At 39.1% G+C, this 18,177-nt stretch overlaps 1 protein-coding gene across 2 annotated transcripts in view; it reads right to left on the bottom strand.

Moving 5' to 3' along the window:
• The window catches only part of NELL2 (neural EGFL like 2), a 135,815-nt gene that overhangs the window by 35,800 nt on the left and 81,838 nt on the right, over positions 1–18,177 (bottom strand). For both annotated transcript variants that reach the window (XM_030959604.1, XM_030959605.1), the window contains exons 14-15: positions 3,042–3,164; positions 502–597 (exon numbers count right to left, since the gene is read on the bottom strand). In XM_030959604.1, the coding sequence (XP_030815464.1) occupies positions 502–597; positions 3,042–3,164 (219 nt within the window). The remainder of the gene's footprint in view (positions 1–501; positions 598–3,041; positions 3,165–18,177) is intronic.

Here is an 18,177-nt window from a genome sequence, read left to right as displayed (position 1 = left end):
AGGGGAAGATAAAGGAATGCTTGTGAAAGGAGGTAAAAGCAGTTGGAACACTGAAACCTGCCTTAAGACTGAGTAAAGTAAGCTGGGTTAATCACAAGTCTTCAAATAAGGTTGCAGATGAAGGTGGGTTACTGTACCAGGAACACATACACAGCACAAAAGTAATCAGTTACTTAAATTTATTTCCAGATGTCAGATTATCTGTTATTTATATGAAACACCAAAGGCCATTTGAGGTGAAAAGCAAGTCCATAATAATCTTATTAATTATGAAACATCAAAACCCAAGATGTCTTAATTCATGTTCTAATTTTTGCAGTCCATGTGCTTCTAATTAGAATTGCTGTAATATATTCTCTTGGGAAGCATATAAGAAAAGTGAGTAACGTTTTAGTGGCAGCTTCATCTTTCAGGGCATAACCTTAAATTCTCCTTTATTCTTGGATTACTTCAAACATCCTCCTTGGATTATCTTCATTGTAAATTAAGTTAGAATCTTACCGGTTTCACAGCTGGGCCCAGTGAAGCCTTGTGGGCAGGCACACACATTGGAAGCAATACAGGCTCCTCCGTTCCTGCACCCGTCTTTGCAAAATGCTGCAAAATGCAAAAGCACAGTGTAAGGGTAAGAGAATCCCACTCAGCAACCCTGCAGGTGGACACAGAACTGGCACAGAATGCCGCCCGTGTGGCACAGAGCGCAGACACTGCCTTCTCCCAAGGATAGTGGTCACAAAGAGATGGTTTATGGCCCCCCTGCCTCACTGGCCAGATGGGCTGACGAGCTACAGAAGGAGATTAGAGTAAATCATCTGAAGACAACAGGTCCCATATGTGCTCCTTCACATGCACTGGGAAGCAATGAAAGACAACATCTTCCCTTGGAACAGACTCTTCCTAGGGCAGTGCTGGTCTGTTCTGCTGCCCAAATAAAGGCCTGAACATACTAGGCACAGCTGAATATTAAACTGTCTGGCTACCTCAGTCCTTTATAAAGTAATTTAATGGAAACAATAAAAATACTAATTTTGTCTCAAGGGATTCTGAAGAAATTTGAAACTTTTAGCATTTACAGCTTAAAGTCAGTCCTTGGGTTTGCTCTTTGGCATGATACGCTTACATATTTTGGTGTAGCATTCTCCAGGAGTGTATGCTTTCAAGAGCCACTTCTGTGGACCCAGAAATGCAACAGCTCTGCTTGAAAACATAGTAGCTGTTAGTTGTTCTGATTGCATCTGCAATATGGAATTGGAAATGCTCTGGCCAGAAGAAACTGTAGGTGAAACTAGGCGTCTGGAAGTTATAACCAAGACAAAGAGCTGCTTTGGGGCACTGGTATAGCCTTGCACTTGTAACCAGCCAGAGGTGCCAGGCTTCGGTTTGCAGCTGCTCTGTGTAGCAGCACCACTGATGAGCTCTTATGGCTCAGAGAAAACTGTTACAGATTTGAGCTATCCAGCTCTCAGTTTTGAGACACCAGCCCTGTGGTGAGGGAGCATTGTCAACTGAGACATGTAAGCCACCTGATCCAGGGGCGCATGGTGCACAGGACTGCAGCTGGCAGCACAGTGCATGGAAAGCTGCCAAAGACATGGGGCCAAGAGGCATATCCAGGTCTCTTTGAAGGACACTGGCATGCCAGCCAGGGCTGCAGAGAAGCGCATGCCTCAGATTTCAATACACAATCTTAGAGCCTTCTCATGCGTACTGTCTTCTCAATATTGAGGAGGGAGCTTCTTTCACAGTGGGGCCAGGTACCCTCTGAACTGTCAGATCTGCAGCCAGATCTCTTACTCAGGAGAGCTGAACACAGTGCTACAGAGTTATGCACCTTCTCTTTGACCCAAAGAATCTTTTAGTAGCTGACTCCCCTCCAGTAGAATTTGGGACTACTACCAAGCACAGAGCAGGAGTGAGCTGTGTTCTTCTGAAAGAAGATGCTTTGGATTTATCAGGATAAGACTTTCTTCTTATTCCCCAGAGAGTCCAGCACAAAAGGACATATTTGCTGACACATCTCCCTCTACCCATGCGTTTGACTGGAAGTGAACCAGGCTGCCATGTTTTACAAAGAGCTTGTCTTTGGTATATATAGAAAAATTGTACTGTTAATCAGGTGATGGAATAACTAGTGCTATGACCTTAATTAGACTTAGCAATTAAAGAAATTCTGGGTTGCTTAGATTTGGCAACAGATAGCAGCAGAAGGCATCTATGTGACATTACCAATGTTAGCTCTGGACCTTTAGATTGTGACATCTAAGAGATCAAGAGCACCGAGGCCCAACCTCAAGGAACACTGGGTATGATATTGCTGCATCTGTCCCACTTCTCACATCTGACCTCGTTCCCCTACAGCTACACTACTTTTCTTTTCAAGCACTCTCTAAATCCTGTGGTCAGAGCTTGAGAAATTCCAAGGATTTGGGCCCAGCTACCAAGTATAATTTCTTCTGATGTGAAATGCAACAGGAATAAAAGCAGCATTGTACCTCTGGGAAAGCATCTTTTTAAGACTAGAAATTTAAGTTCTAATAGCAGTGAATCAGAATGTTAGAAAACATGTTAGAAAACACTGCCTCACTTGTACTGGAAGTTTTGTATGCCCATGTCTACTGCTTTTCTCACTTAGGATAACAAGACATACCAAACAATTTTTAGTTCATCCAATTAAAACAGCAAGTCATTGACCATGGACAATGTAAATCTGACAGTGTTTTCACAGACTTAAGTTTCTTGGTAACTGTAGGCTACCTTGAATGGTGTACCGTATATAGAAACTGCTGACACAAAAAATTAAACATAACTACTTCAAATTTTAGAGCCTACTATCTATGTTTGCATCATCTTCAAATTACTGCAGACTGCCAAATGCAAAGTCAGTGTATATATGCCTGTGAAGATCATATAGGTGAAGGACCCAAGTGCCTAGCCTGGCATTTTGTCTGTCTTGTTCAAGGCAAACAACCAGAATTGCATCAACAATGGCAGAGCATCTCACCCAGGTTTCCAGCAGAAAATTCAGGTTTCCAGCAGCTTACCCTTGCAGATGGTGCCATTTCCCGTGTACCCTGGCTTGCAGACGCAGTTGTGCCCGCCCACGGTGTTGAAGCAGAGCGCATTCTCATCACAGTTGTGCTGGTTTGTTACACATTCGTCATGCTCTGAAAAGGGAAGCAAGAATGGTCCTGAATTTTTAAAAACCACCAAAAAATAGGAGATTTGTATAGGTTTCCAGATTAAAAAAAGAGAAACACAGTAGTATTTATTTGCAACGTAACCTATGTGAACATGTAAGCATGGGATAGGCAGAGTATCTATTTTTATCCCATACTAGTATGTGATAACTGCACTGCAGCATAATTCCACCTTCATTAACAGGGAGCCACCATCATTACACTTTCTATGTGGGCTACAGTATTCTCTTAAACATTTGCCGAAGAGCTGGCTAGCACACTGAAAAACCATATGCTAGTTCTACTGTGTAATTTATTCATGCAGGTCGATCTTATGTGGGATTCTTTGGGTTTCCTTCAGAAAGCTGACTAACGGTGTGAGACGCACGCTCCAAACTGCAAACGGCGGGGTTAGCAGAAGGCAGGTCTTCAAAGTGCAGCCCGTGTTTTCCCTGCCCTCAGCCCATACAAAGCACTTTATTTAGATGAAATAAATAACCTGGAAACAGAGGTCTGCCTGCTTTTCAAGGGGCTTCTAGCATGGCATGTCCTAGCACCAGAGTGTGATGGATGAGACTCCTCAGTCTGGTGACTAGGACATGCTAGGAAATATCCCTTTTGGGAATAAATTAACAGTCTGGAGAATGTGATTTTGTGTTGGCTTGCAGTGCACTACTCAATGTGAAAAAAAGAGCATTGCTGAAGTATTTAGGTTCAAGAACTTTTTAATGTTTTAGTTTGTGATTTTTAAGAAATGGTAAATGGAATCTTAAAATAAGATGCCCTAAAGTGTCATTTCAAAATGATACATGAAAAGCTCTATTATTTTCAAAATGCAGTATCTTAGTCTGTAGGTGTCAAAATAAAATGCTTCCATCTTCTGGAAATACTCTTTGCATTTTTTGTTAAATCAATAGTATTCATCCATCCACATATAATTTCAGAGCCCTGAAATTTAAATTTCAGGAAAACCAGCTGTTTGGGGAACATAAAGACTTTTAATTTTAATCAGCACACATGGGCTAACCTGCGTGTGAAGTTTTCATAGCTATCATTCTGCCCAGGCTTTAGTGAATTTTATTAGTGCAGCTTAGACCAGTTCTGGCTATTTAGCAAAGTCTTAAATCTGGAATCAGATGCCCTTTCTTCCTCCATTTTGAGGGGGAAGACTGCACTGAATCTTCCTCTTTATAAATAATGACTGTACATATTCTACTGAGTTGTCAAGAAAATTAATGTCTTAACATTTGCAAATCACTATGGAAATTTTCAACATGCTATTTCAATAGTGGCCATAAACTGTAGGAGTATAAAACTTGCAGAATGACACATATCCAATCCATCAGCAGAGGCAAATTTTCCTCTAGTAATGGCAAGGACCTGTTATTTAAAAGGAGGAAATTTACCTTAATATAACAAATAAATTTTAAATGCTACACAAGTTTAGTTTTATTTTTGTGGTTTTGCTGTTGTTGAGTGTTTATTTTTTTGGTTTTTAATAACATTAACCTAATATCCCTCTTCTAAACAAGGAGTCGTGTCTCTTGTATCACCAATCATGCTCCCTTCAACCCTCACTGGGTGCAGCAGAGCACAGGCTGCAGGCCTCTGCCCTCCAGCATGAGATTTCATTACTTTGCTCTCAGCATGAATAACCAAAATTGTTATTGTTCACCAAATGATCCAGCCCCTCTAAAATCCACTTAACAATATTTGACTCTGACCTCCTAACATAGTGAAATCTCTTATGCTGGCTGAAACAGAATTTACGTGAAACCACTCCATAATAGAAAAATAAAGTAATGGTCATGCAAATTTGGTTTAAAAGTACAATCTATATTGTAACAGTATCCTGGCTTTCTTATTTTATGTTAATGTTATGATATTATTCAAATATGGTTTTTATTTAAATAGTAATTATTAATTATTCTGTAATTTTTAAATTAAACGCAAGAAAAAAATTATTATGAGAATATGTGAAACATATTTAGCAGGCCAAAATACCATGCAAAGACACTATCTTGGTATCTCAGGAGAAGAAATACATCACACTGGTAAACTCAGCTTAAATAACTACATTTGACAAATTAATTATCATGCTCAAAGAAGAAGCACAGCCATCCATCTTATGCCTTAGGAATGCAGAAGCACCCCTGGCATGTACAGCAGCTCTTAACGAGGGAAAAGAGTATATTAGAGAGCAGCAGGTGGCTGCAGACTGCCACAGCAGGAGGAAGGGCTCTATGTGTGTGGCTGGAGCAGCTCTGAAAGCCCACCAAGGTTTGCAGGAGCAGAGCCTTGAAGATCATTTGCACAGATGTGTGTCCTTCATATAAAGAGATGACTGCCACATTTGAGTGTGCCTTCCTAACACTTGCTTTTTGGGGAGTAAGAAAAACTACTGAGTCTTTGAAGATGGATTTTTTTTTCGCAAAGCATGCAAGATCAAAAAATTAACTTTCCATGGGCTAAATAGCAGGACTTGGAGGCAAAGGTAATATGCCTGGTATCCTACTCTACCTAAGCTTTGGGGTTTCTTATCCTCATGCAAGAAAGTTGATGGAGAATGGTTCTGTACAAACTGTATTGAAACAGCCATCACTTCTTCTGTGGTTACCTGCTCAAACTTTAGATCTATTTTTATTGAAATCACATATTACTGACTCATTAAAAATTCATGGTTTGATAAATGATTCCTGGATTGAAGTTTACATGTCGTTTTTGGTAGAAAATGTTTCAGAGTTAGGAGAAAATCTGTGATCCAATTAAAGGAGATTTTTATATTATTGGAATACAAAAAAATCAGCAAAAAAAAGAGGATCAGTAGGTTCTACAATCCATCTAAATTTGATTCTCTGTATCATCTGATCTTAGCTTCAATAACAAATTAAATCATTTAAACACAGTGTTTCTTCATAATGCTTTCTGCAGTGACACCTAACAGAGCAGACAGCTTACGCTTCAGGACTGGCTCTTTTATGGGCTGCTTACATGGCTAAACTACATCTGAAAAAATCCTGTACAGAAACCACGTCACTGCATCTACTCTTTCAGCACTTGGCGCACCATCCACACCAATTTAGAGACCAGCAGAAACAGGTTTATCACTACTGATAACAAGACAGATTGTTCAGCTTTATTAAAACAGAAATACTTATTCCTAATAAAAAGGGTGGTGCTCTGTTCATAATTCTTCCTTAATTCATGCTTATCACTTTGGTTTCTTTTTTTAATCAAACACTTGGAAAGTCACCTTAAAAGAAAAATGAGAAAATTGCAGCTCCTGAGTTGAGCAAACTTAAATACCAAATCAGAAACTGCAGAAGCAGACAGGACCATGCATTATAAAGAGGCAAAAGAGCAATTTATAAAAGAATCATTACAAGAGAAGCTGCAATATGGTTTTTAAGTTCAAAAACCAGTCTTGAAACATTATTTGCCTAATTTAGAAATGCCAAAATTTTATTTCTCAAGGCTATTTATTTCAAAAATCTTTAGAAAACATGTCACATTAAATCAATGGTCCATACTTATTTCACTGCACACTGTAACGAAGATAGGGACAGGCTGGAGACAGTAGTATTACAGAGGCAAAGAAATTAAAATTATTTTTGCAGAGAAATTTTAATGAAATTTTAATGAAATTTTAATGATTTCCCATCCTGAACTTGCATAAACATTGTGTACAAAGACCAAATGCACTGGTTTCAATGAATTCTAAAGCTTTATTATCTCATATATTTGAAATCCATTTTGCACTGTCCAGGACTTATGCTCAACAGTGCTGAAATTCATAACAGCTCTGTTCTGGGAATCAAATGAAGTTTTAAATACTCTATTTATATTGACTAAACTACCTCTGGAATGAGATCTTTCTAGACAGAGAAAAAATTTTAACTCCAAAATTTGCTATTGCCTCATGGTAAGAATAACAGTAAGTGCTTACGTATGTCTCATTAAACAGTTCTTAGGATGCAGACAACAAGGCAAAAATTATGTGATGATAAAATTGATTTACTTTTTCATATCTGTGCGCGCAAATACATATATACACACAAAAATATATATACATACATATCTATATATACAGGCACATACAGTAAAGGTGGACGATTTTATTTTACTTGGATTTATTGTGAAATACTATTTCAGAATATTTCTTATTGCTTGTTTGAGAAAAAACTTTTTACTTCAGAAGGGTATCTAGGGTGAAACATTGCACCCTACAGAGTGAGACTGGTGGAATAAACTGATCCAGACCTACTAGATGCTGTGATGCATCTCAATGCAGTGACAGCTGGGGACCTGTCTTTCCAAATTTGTTATCTGTGCAGAGATTCTTGCTGAACTCAGTAAAATTTAATATGTTGTCCACAAGGTGTGGCACCTGCCTCCTCATTCACACTATGCAACATCAGCCCCTTCCTACTGCATATTTTATTATTAAAAACAAATGTCTGTAAAAAAATTCCTACATGCACACTGCAAGCCTTCCCAATATTTGCCTTGTGTATCCAGACTCTGAAAAGGTCTAAGAAAAAAAAAATAATCATAATCCAATCCAATAGCAAATAGGAATGACAACTGAGTTGCATCCCTTACTTAGGGATGGAAAATACGGTGGCAGTTATGCTGAATCATCCATTAACAACACTGGAAAACTAGGGCTGAGATCGTCTTTAAGGTGCAGAAATGCATAAAAGTTCCCAAAAATTTAAATAGAATACATCCCTTCAATTGTAATCTTGTAACATGATGCAACAGATATTCACTGCTCCGCAAAGAACTTGTGAACCCAGATTAAATTAAAATAATTTAAAAAACAATAATATATTAGGTATTTTTCCCTTTTGATCTCTCTACATTCAAAAATTGAAATTACTTTGGCCTTCTGTCTCCTTTGCATTGATTTAGTACAGAACTACAGAACCATGGTGGCCAGCTGGCTATCTGATGTGGCAGTGACAACAGATAAGATTTACTTGAATTAACAATAGCCAACACACTTAAATGCCCACTTAGAGTTTATCTTAATTACAAGGGGTTTTTTTCCCCACCTATAGTTCATGTACAAGACAAAAATTAGTATCAATTATATGTGCAATATGGAAGACTTATTTCATTAAGATCATTTGAGAAATGACAGATGGTTAATCTCTTTAAGATTTCATATTAACTCATTTAAACTCTAATTGGCAGAGTTAATTTAAATCGCAATATATGCACACTATTTTTAAAGAGCAAATGCTGTAACTTTATTGAACTATTTGCTGGAAAGTGTCCAAAGAAGGGCACTGAAACTGGTAAAGGGACCAGAGAACAAGTCTTATGAGGAGTGTCTGAGGGAACTGGGATTGTTTAGCCTGAAAAAAAGGAGGCCAAGGAGGACCTTCTCCACACCAACCTGACAGGAGGTTGTACACAGGTGAGGGCTCAGTCTCATCTCCAAAGTAGCAGGCAACAGGACAAGAGAAATTGGCCTCAAATTGTGCTTGGAGGTTTAGACTGGATACTAGAAAAACATTCTTCACTGTAAGGGTTGTCAAGCACTCGAACTGGCTGCCCAGTGAAGTGTTTGAGTAACCATCCCAGGAGGCATTTCAAAGACATGTGTATGTTGCACTTTGGGTCCTAGTTCAGTGGTGGACTTGGCAGTGCTGGGTTGGACTTCATGATCTTAAAGGACTTTTCCAACCTAAAAGAGTCTATGATTTTATATTTTCCATATATTTATGTTAAAATTTTTGATTGCTATCCCCCAATTAATTTTTGTCTGTATTTCTTCTTTTGTCTGTATTTCTTAATTTAAATGCAAAATAAAACCTGTGTTTTAATTACTCATAGAGAGTTATCATCACACAGTTTATCCTTAGTTAATGCTTGAGTCATTAATGACCAGCAGCAGCTTCAGTTCAAAGCTGGGGATACCAAGAGCCAGGTCTACAAGAGTTTGTTCCCTGCTAATCCTGTTGCTTGACTGATTGTCGTGGGTTTACAGGAAGCAGGTTTTCTGGGAATGGAGTGGCCAGAGGCCAATAGGTGTTCAGATTTTAAATTGACACCAGGCTTGGCCACTGAGGGTGGATGCACCTCTGAGAACACAGGGGTTAGAAGCAGAGCACTCCCTTGGGCTCCCTCTTTGATTTCCGGCCAGCAAAGAGGCAAGGCCTCCCCTGCCCGGCTTCGAGCTGGGCAGGGGAGGAGAAAAATCTCCGCGCGGGGGGGGGGGAGGCCTGACCCCTCAGGATGGAAGGGTGGTGGGGGCACCAGGAGGTGTTGGGCAGCCCCCCCCCAGGAGAGACAGAGGGAGAGAGGCCCCAAGAAGATTTGGGGGGGCCCCCAGCTAGAAGATGAGAGAGAGAAAGCTGGTACAGCCTGTGGCCTTGAAGTGATATCGGCTGTGGAGAAGGAGGGGGAAGGGGGGAGTGCAGCAGGGAAGAGCCTGGCCGAGTGCAGGAGTTTGTTAACCCCTTTCTGGACGATGAAGACCTCACAGAGCATTTGGACCTTTCCCGGAGGGGAGATGGAAGAAATGAGCAAGTGAATGACAGTCGGAGCAGTGAGTGAGGCTGGGAGAGTAAAGAAGAGGCCGGAGAGAGATGATGGAGTAGCTGGTTGCTGGACTCTTTTTGGTACAGCCATGGACAGAACCGTGCTTCCTCACGACACAGAGGCTGCATGCAGGGGGGAAGCGATGGCTCAGAACTGAGAGAGTTCAGTTTTGGAGACCCCCCCGGCCCCAGGAGGTAGACAAGTATGGGGGGGACAAGAGGTCCCGAGAGTGATGAGGAAACTGTGCTTTTTTTCGGAACTGGTCAAAGCACCCTTAAAAGGATAACCCTTGAAGCAGCTCTGTTCCTTGTCCAGTGGTGAGAGGGCTGGGCATGCAAGGAAGAGGTCACCATGGCCCCAAGAAGGACTCCTCTCCTCTTGATGGACTGGAATTGAGTATTTACAGGGTGATGGGTGGAGACTTGAAAATTGGAAGATGTATTGGAAATGTGGTGGGGGGAGGAGGAAATGCTTTTTGTGGAGTGTTCATTTTCCAGGTGTGTGTGTGCGTGTGTGTGTGTGTGGTTTTTTTTTTTCTTCCTTTTGTAGTTTAGTTAATAAACTTTTTTTTCTAAGGTAGAGGCCTGCTTTGCTTATTTCCTGGTCACATCTCACAGCGAACACCAGGGAAGTATATTTTCATGGGGCACTGGCATTGTGCCAGTGTCAAACCATGACACTGATTTTTGTCTTCATATACTCCCACACATCCATGCTGTTCTTGGTCCTCATTTTCTAATTCTTTCTTCAGCGCAGTCATAAATGACAATTTCTGTAGAGCAGTTTCTTGCTCCCTCCCACAGCAGGATCAGGGAGAGAATCAGAAGGACAAAAGCCATAAATCTCATGGTTTGAGACAAAAAAGACAAACTGGTGAATAAAACACATATTTCATGGCAGGCCTACCCTTACTCCCTCCATCTTCCTCTACAGCTCTTCTTTAAATCCCTTCAACTTTGTTAACCATACCTAAGAACCTAAGATTCATCTTCTTCAAAATTTGTTTTGTAATTTCCAATTCCATGGAATAATACATATTACAATATTAATCAGGGTTACTCCATGTAACATCCTGTAATTTTTTATACTTTTCAACCAGTTAGGCAGAGTTAATATATTAAAGAATATTTTGCCTGACAGCTGAAGTTAAGAAAAGCTTTAATTAATCTCCTCTTTCTTTCTTTGCCATTTTCTATATTCCCTCTTCAACAGAAAAGTTTAAGATAAGGATTTTCTAAAGCATTTAGCAGAGACCCAACTGTTTCCCCTAAAGGAATGTCTGTAACTCCCACTGATTACAATGGCAGGATGGTAGCATAAATGCAAAATGATTTTGAAAATCCCACCTTAAGAGATTTCAGTCTAGACCTTGACAAGGATCTTGTCACCCGCTTCTTTTTGCCTTAATTCAAACTGATCTCTTAGTATCTTTCACCAGTGACATTTTAAAATGAGGTTTCTATCTTTTAAGAGGTATTTCATTGAGTGCACTTTCCAGACTTTCTTCACAGATTCATATTTCTCTCTCTCTCTTTTTTTTTTTTTAATCTAGCCAGATGCACTATTTATTCCCAGGTAAATCTTACTTAATTCCAACTTTTATTGTATACAAGAACTCCCAGGCACTTATGATCAACTGATGCTTTCAATATCTTCTATTATGTGGTCAAAAGTGGTGATAGTAAATTCTGCATCTCCAGCGGTGATCCCTATTTTATTGCTAGTAGAACAGCCAGACTAGAGCTGCAAGTACAATTTCCTCAGCCAACTGAAAAATGTATATTTTAATTCTTCTAATTCCAACCCTTTTATTTACAGCTTCCTAACTAAAAGGCTCCATGTCATTACAAGTCTGCCACTAGCAATAGCTACCCGCTGGATATTTGGCCTCCCTCCCACACATATTTCTGTTACACAAGTAAAAGCTGTAAAGTAACCTGACTGCTGTTGAGGCTGGCAACTTGCTGCCTGTTCTCATATTTCATTAGTAACAACTTTGAGATTACTCACATGACCAGAAGGCTCAATAAAAACACCTCTGAACACTTTCTCAGCACAAAGTTAACAGAAGGTGGATATGCACAAAGTGATAGAAGAAAGATGTCTCAGCAATCAAAACTGCCAGAGAACAGTAATGTTCTCAAAACTCTCTAGAAACAGCTGGTGCTGTTTCTATTCTTTTTGGAATAGCATTGTGGCCAGGGCTTGTCAACACAGTTCAGGGGCTCCTGGAAAATCAGTCATAACATCACAGCACCATTACCTAAGTCAGCACTTGTTTGGGAAGGCACCACAGTGGTGGATGAAACCCTGCTGCTGCTTTGATCTTGCTCTTGTCTGCAGGAATCTGGAGCAACTTACCTAACCATAAATGTTGGGAAACAAATAGGCTTTTTTTCTTTCTTCTCATGCAACAGAAAATTCTTAATCCATGAAGCAGTTCCTCTCATTTCCCTGGCAGTGCTGTGACTCAGACACTCAGACCACTCACTGTCTATAAAGGACAGCACTATTTTTCATAAGACAAGATGTTTGAGCTCTCTAGGGAGAGGAGGCCCTCTTTAAGCATTGCTTACCTGATTTTGAAGAGAATTCTCTACTGAAAAACAGGGACAAAATTATACTTTAGTGATGGTAAGGTAAGGCAATATTGCTGATTTTCCCTATGGTCAGCCTTGATGCCATCTCCAGCAATACAGCCAATTTTCCCTAGCATACATCCCCCTGGTGGTATTACAAAGGTGCACCAAAAGAGCACAGGAAACATATCCTTCGTGAACAGTGCATGCCAGCTGCCTCGCCTGGCCACAAAAGCCCCTGGGGAGAATGGCACAGCCAGTGCCCAGCACTGTGCAGTATCAGGGAGGAGATAACCCACACACCCCACCTTGAGAGCCATGAAGTGCTCCTGGCTACTGCAGTTCAGATAGAGCCCTTGATGCCAGAAGATATCCTGCAGATCTGCCTGAACTGATTCTAACAAAAAGCTGCACAGCACAGTAAAGGAGATGCAATGAAATGTGCTCTCACCTTCCTTCCCCCAACTGCTGTAATGGTATGAAAATTGTTTCATGGGTAGATTCTCCAGACCACACCATGTTTTTGTTGCCACAGCTCAATTGCTAGTGTCTACCAAGCTTACAAATAATTATTTCTGTATTTATATGCATCATAAAATCATTGAGGTTGGAATACCTATAAGATACTTACGTGTATTTTATATTGATAAAAAAAGATTTGCATAAGCACATTTTAGCAAACTGCACATATCTGAAAAATTCTGCCATCAAATTTGCTGCCTTTTTTAAGGACACCATGAATTGTTCTAACATGCAAAACCACAGATATGAAGTCTACAGTATTGTTCAGGTCTCAAAAAGTCAAAATATTAATTTAGAATCAATGAAGTTAAGGAGAAAGTAAACTTTGACCAGATATTCCATTTTGCTACTATTTATATCATCCCACAATTACTTCACCTCTGTAACCCTACTTCCTTCACAAATCTGCTCTTTGGAAAAGTTAGGATTTAGGAAGAGATGCTGTGAACAACTCTGGAGTACTTAAATCTAAGATGAAGCCCATCCTATGGAAGGTGTATTAAGGTAAACCCAGGGTATTCAAAGCAGACTGTAATATCTGTCCAGACTACTACCAACAACAACTTTGTTTACTTCTCAGGCATTAAAATGATGCAGACAGAATTTAAGTTCACCCAATTTTACCTTCTGAAGGGTTAGGAACGAGCTAACAAACTTTTCTTTCCAAACATTTGCACACTCCAAAATTTTAAAAACACTTGAACAAATTAGAGCAGATACTCTTGATGAGTGCTCACCATTCTAGAAATCAATCTTATCTTGAGTAACACTGCCATTTATCCCCGCTTTGAGCAGTGCGAAACCTTTAGTTTTGTTTCTTTAAAGGCACTGTCATTAAAAGACTCTACTACAGATTTCCAAATCCTAAACATCAAAGTTAACACTGTGTGACAGCTGGTGTGTTCCAAACTCATCACATTTACTCGTCTGTAACAGGGTAAATGACACAATTACCTGCTGTAATTACTCTTGCTGACAATATATTTTTCCTGGTGATTGGTCTGTGAGACTCAGAGCTACTTATCTTTGTCAGTCCAGTCCAAATCTCCATTTCCATGTGACTTGGACATTAACTTACAAAGTATTTACAAATTAGTTCAAGTATCTGCCAAGACAGATATTTGGGATAGTATAAATTCATCTTTTATTGCATAATTAAGCAGTCTACCACTCTAATATTATTTTGCATTAGAAAATAACCATGCATGATTAAATTCTGTGCCCCGTTCAAAGTAAATTGGGAGACACACTCAAACAGGTAAATATATCATGAAGGAATAAAATCTAAATAAATAAGGACATAGATTTTTTTTTTAAATGCTCATTCCTAAAGCAAAACATGAATTGAGAAAGCAAAAGGACAAAACATTTAGATACTTAATTCTGAATTATTTCTTGTGACAATTTTAAAGAACAGCTACAGAAGACAACAGTGACTTTTTATTTTGAGCATTGCGAGTTACAGGCTAATCAAGCTAGCTTACTGCATGTGTTTTCTCTGGAATACCTTTTACTTTAAAAATATGAAATAGATACATTTCCTTGCACCATTTCTCCTAATAAAATATTTTGGAGGATGTGAAAAGACTGCAGCATATAACAACAGAAATAAGCAGATACTGTCTTTTTGAGATGATTCGGAAGCTTGTCAGGATGAAAAAATACATACTCCCACAAAAACTCCTGTGAACCATTTAGTTGGAGCAGCTTCCTATTTTATTGCTAAGCTTGTTGAGAGAGCTCTTGGTCCTTGATACAAACATTGATATATTCAAAGGTTTCTTTGTTATTTGATGAGGTGGGGGTATGTCAATTTTTGCACAGCTGACTACATGAACAGTAAAGGGCATGGTTTCAAGAAGGTAAATTGATTACCGTTCCTGAAATAATTTTGATTTTCAGTTTTCTAGATCAGTCTTGAAGATGCCACAAACCCACTAGCATTTTCTTAAAAAAAAAAAAGACAGAACAGTTTTGTAAGTTTTGTGTATTGATAATGTCCTCAAGAAAATATGACGTATCTTTAATAGACACAGTACTTTCAGAAACATTACCTCACAAAATGCAGCTTTACTAACAAAAGGGAAATTTCAACCAAACCCCTTAAGATTATACTGTACAGCAGTACAACACAGACAACAATGCTCGCCTTTGTATCAATGTGATTTTTTCAAGTTACTCATGATGATTTCACTGGTCTTCCTTGGGGCATTAGCAGATCACAACCCTAAGGACGGCCAATATATTATCTCAGTAGTTAGTATTTGTTCCTTCTTGCTGAGCCACTCTTTTTGAAGTGCTGCGGAGAGGTCTTGCCAAAGACTCTGTTGCCTTTATCCATTTACACAAGCTGGCAAACACTGACAGAGCAAATACAGGGACTGAAACTAGTTTTAGACAAAATCAGAAGGGCAGAGGAAGTGAGAATTTAACCTGCACACTATGCATTCGTGCATGACCAACCATAGCCTGAATGCAAAATTATCCGCACATTTCAGTGTGAACCAGAAGTTAGAGGCAAAACTAAAAATATAAACCATTCTTTGGGACTACACATAGGAACACAGACACTGGGTGAGTCATTGAAGTGGATAAATCCAGTATGTTTACTTTGGGCATTTCAAGGTAGACTTCAGTATAATTCTGTGTGCAAAGAAGGACTAGGAGGGATGCAACTCCTGGTGTGGTCAAGGGGTCTCTGCTACAAGAAAGCAGCTTGGTATAGTGAGGTACAAGGTTTTCTAAGTCGATAATCATCAGTCCAAAAGACTGACAAAGGTAGCAATATTGATAGAGAACTATTGCAGAGACAAACTGTCACAGAAGATGACATACTAAATTGCAATGACTGACAGTATAAAACAGGAGTTAAGGAAATAGTCTTCCATTATCATAAAGCATATTAATCTCTCATAAACATTACATGAAAAACAAAGGACACTTCTAAGTTGTTTCAGGAGTCAGCGCCATGTGGCATGCAGTCAGAATCAAACTGTAAAGAATTAAAAGTTTCCATGCCCACACATTGTCTGAACTGAAATAATTCAGAAATTCCTATCTATCAAAACAGGAATCTTCCATATTAATTCAAAGAAAAAACTTGCAACTATAATATTAAAAGAAAAGGCTTCTGAAGCCCTGGACAATATTAAAAAAATATGTCTCCCTTTAACAGTGTTGGTAATTAGCTTTCTTACCCTCTGTCTTTTCTAAAGACTGTGTTGTCTTAGATTAGAAATGGTTTTTGACAGTAGAATTCCAAAAGACAGACATGATACCCATATACTGCCAGCAGTATCCACTACCCTGAAAGCCCAGCTAAATGGTATCATGGCTATAGACAACTTACTGTGAATGTGTAGAAAACCACTGACATCAATAGAGCATGATCACACAACCTTAAATAACCCCACTGTTCCTTTTTTTAAAAACTGTCTTGCTTCATGCAGTAGCTCCAGTCTCTCACTGACCTTGGCTGGAGTCCCTCTGAGAGCAGGCAACACTCACCCAGCATGAGGCAATCACCAGCTGGCTCAGACATGATAGATGTGAGCCATCCAACTTCCCTCACTTCTGGCTCGCTCAGTGAGACAGCAGCAGATTCCCATCTCCTGAGCCAGAAAGATCCTTATGACTTCAAACAAACTGTCCTCAAGGCTGCCTACTGTGTTTCCTGATCTTTACAGTCTATCTGTCACAGTCTGTGATCATCCGCAGGAGGACAGGCCAGGGGAGGTTCAGCTGTGAAGGGATGTCATGCTACAATGAATCAAGGTCTTGAGTTGGATCTGCTAATCCTATCATGATGATTGCCTCCAACCTGTAAATAGACAACTGAGTTGGGTCCAGCTGAATTCTTGACCTCTGTTGATTAGAATGTGAGTTTAGACAAAGAGATGTACATCAGAGTGTCTTAATTACAAACTAAATGCCATCTCCTGCGTCAATGTCAGTAAAATTCTAACATAAAGAGTCAATGTAATTACCTTAGGAATTAATAATTCATGTAGCGCTGCATGATTTGACAGATTTTCTATTTTTCTACAATATACTGTGTTAATTTTGCTATACTCCTACACCTCTACTTTCCAATCATATTGTACTGACACAACACATAACTGCACTGTAGAAGCTGACGAGGGATGCTGAGTGATTGAAAAGCTGTAGAGTGCTTCAGAACACTGAGAAAAAGGAGGCACACTGGATGTCTGTCCTAATGCTGTGATATAAAATATCAAGCAACATCAATGCTTGGAAAGACTGTAATTTCAATTTTTTACATTAAGAAAAAAAAGGTTTCGCTCTTTTCTGAGTTAGTTGTAAGCTGAGTATATTCTCAAGTTGATATTTAGAACTCCTTTAATATATTGAAAAAATCCTCATTGCACAAAGAATGGAAAATATATTCCTCGTAGAACAAAATAATAAATTCTGATGTATGCTTCTGCAGAAAGATAAATTTTAAACCAAATACAGAAATTGTAGAAATGCAAAATAGAGACTGCTTTTGATATAATACCATTTACCAACCTTTGCTCCCAAGGCCAATAGGAAATCTATGCTATATAATGCAATGATAGATACATAGATAAGCATATACATACACACACATATATCAAATATATATATATATTTGGTAAGAAATTATTTATGTAAAAGAATTAAGTATTTAGTACTGGAAATCATTCATTCGCATCTTTGTCAAGGGAATACATTTTCTGTTTAACAACTCAAATCGTGTTCTACCAAGGACCCTTTAAAAATGCGTTGGATTTTGATCAGCTGAGAAATCCATCCTGCTGTAATTGCACAGCCAGATGAACAGTTGTCATGAACTGGGTCAGTAACCAAGGAGAAGATGGGACCTAAAAATTATCCTCTAGGAAAAAAAAAAGTTCTCATTCCAAGTTGAAACAGACTCCAAACTAAGTTGCCAAGGATAACCTGATTCAATCCAAATAAAGCATAATTGAGTTCAGTTGTATAAGATACAGCAGATATATAAAAATTACTTGTGTTGTTATCTTAGTAATGTGGTTGCATAGCAACAAGCTCAGTCTGAGAGATCATTCCTTTATTAGCTTTGTGAATTATCGTACTGCTAGGAAGTGGATATTGGAGAGAATTTATCCTCAAAGAAGATTGAGAGCTTTGTGTAGGCTGACATACTATAAAGCAGAATGGAAACTGGGCCAAGTAATAGAAACCAGAATCAAATAGGCTTTGAGTTAAAAAGGCTCCATGCACACAAGCTGACTTCTACAGTGCTTATTACTAATAGCAACCCTGGCAGTATAGCTGGACACCATCGCCTCTGAGGAGTTTGCACTGCTCTGTGTGATAATGCA

This window comes from Camarhynchus parvulus, chromosome 1A (assembly GCF_901933205.1).
Source record: "Camarhynchus parvulus chromosome 1A, STF_HiC, whole genome shotgun sequence".
NCBI lineage: Eukaryota > Metazoa > Chordata > Aves > Passeriformes > Thraupidae > Camarhynchus > Camarhynchus parvulus.
This window is presented reverse-complemented; position numbering and strand designations above follow the sequence as displayed.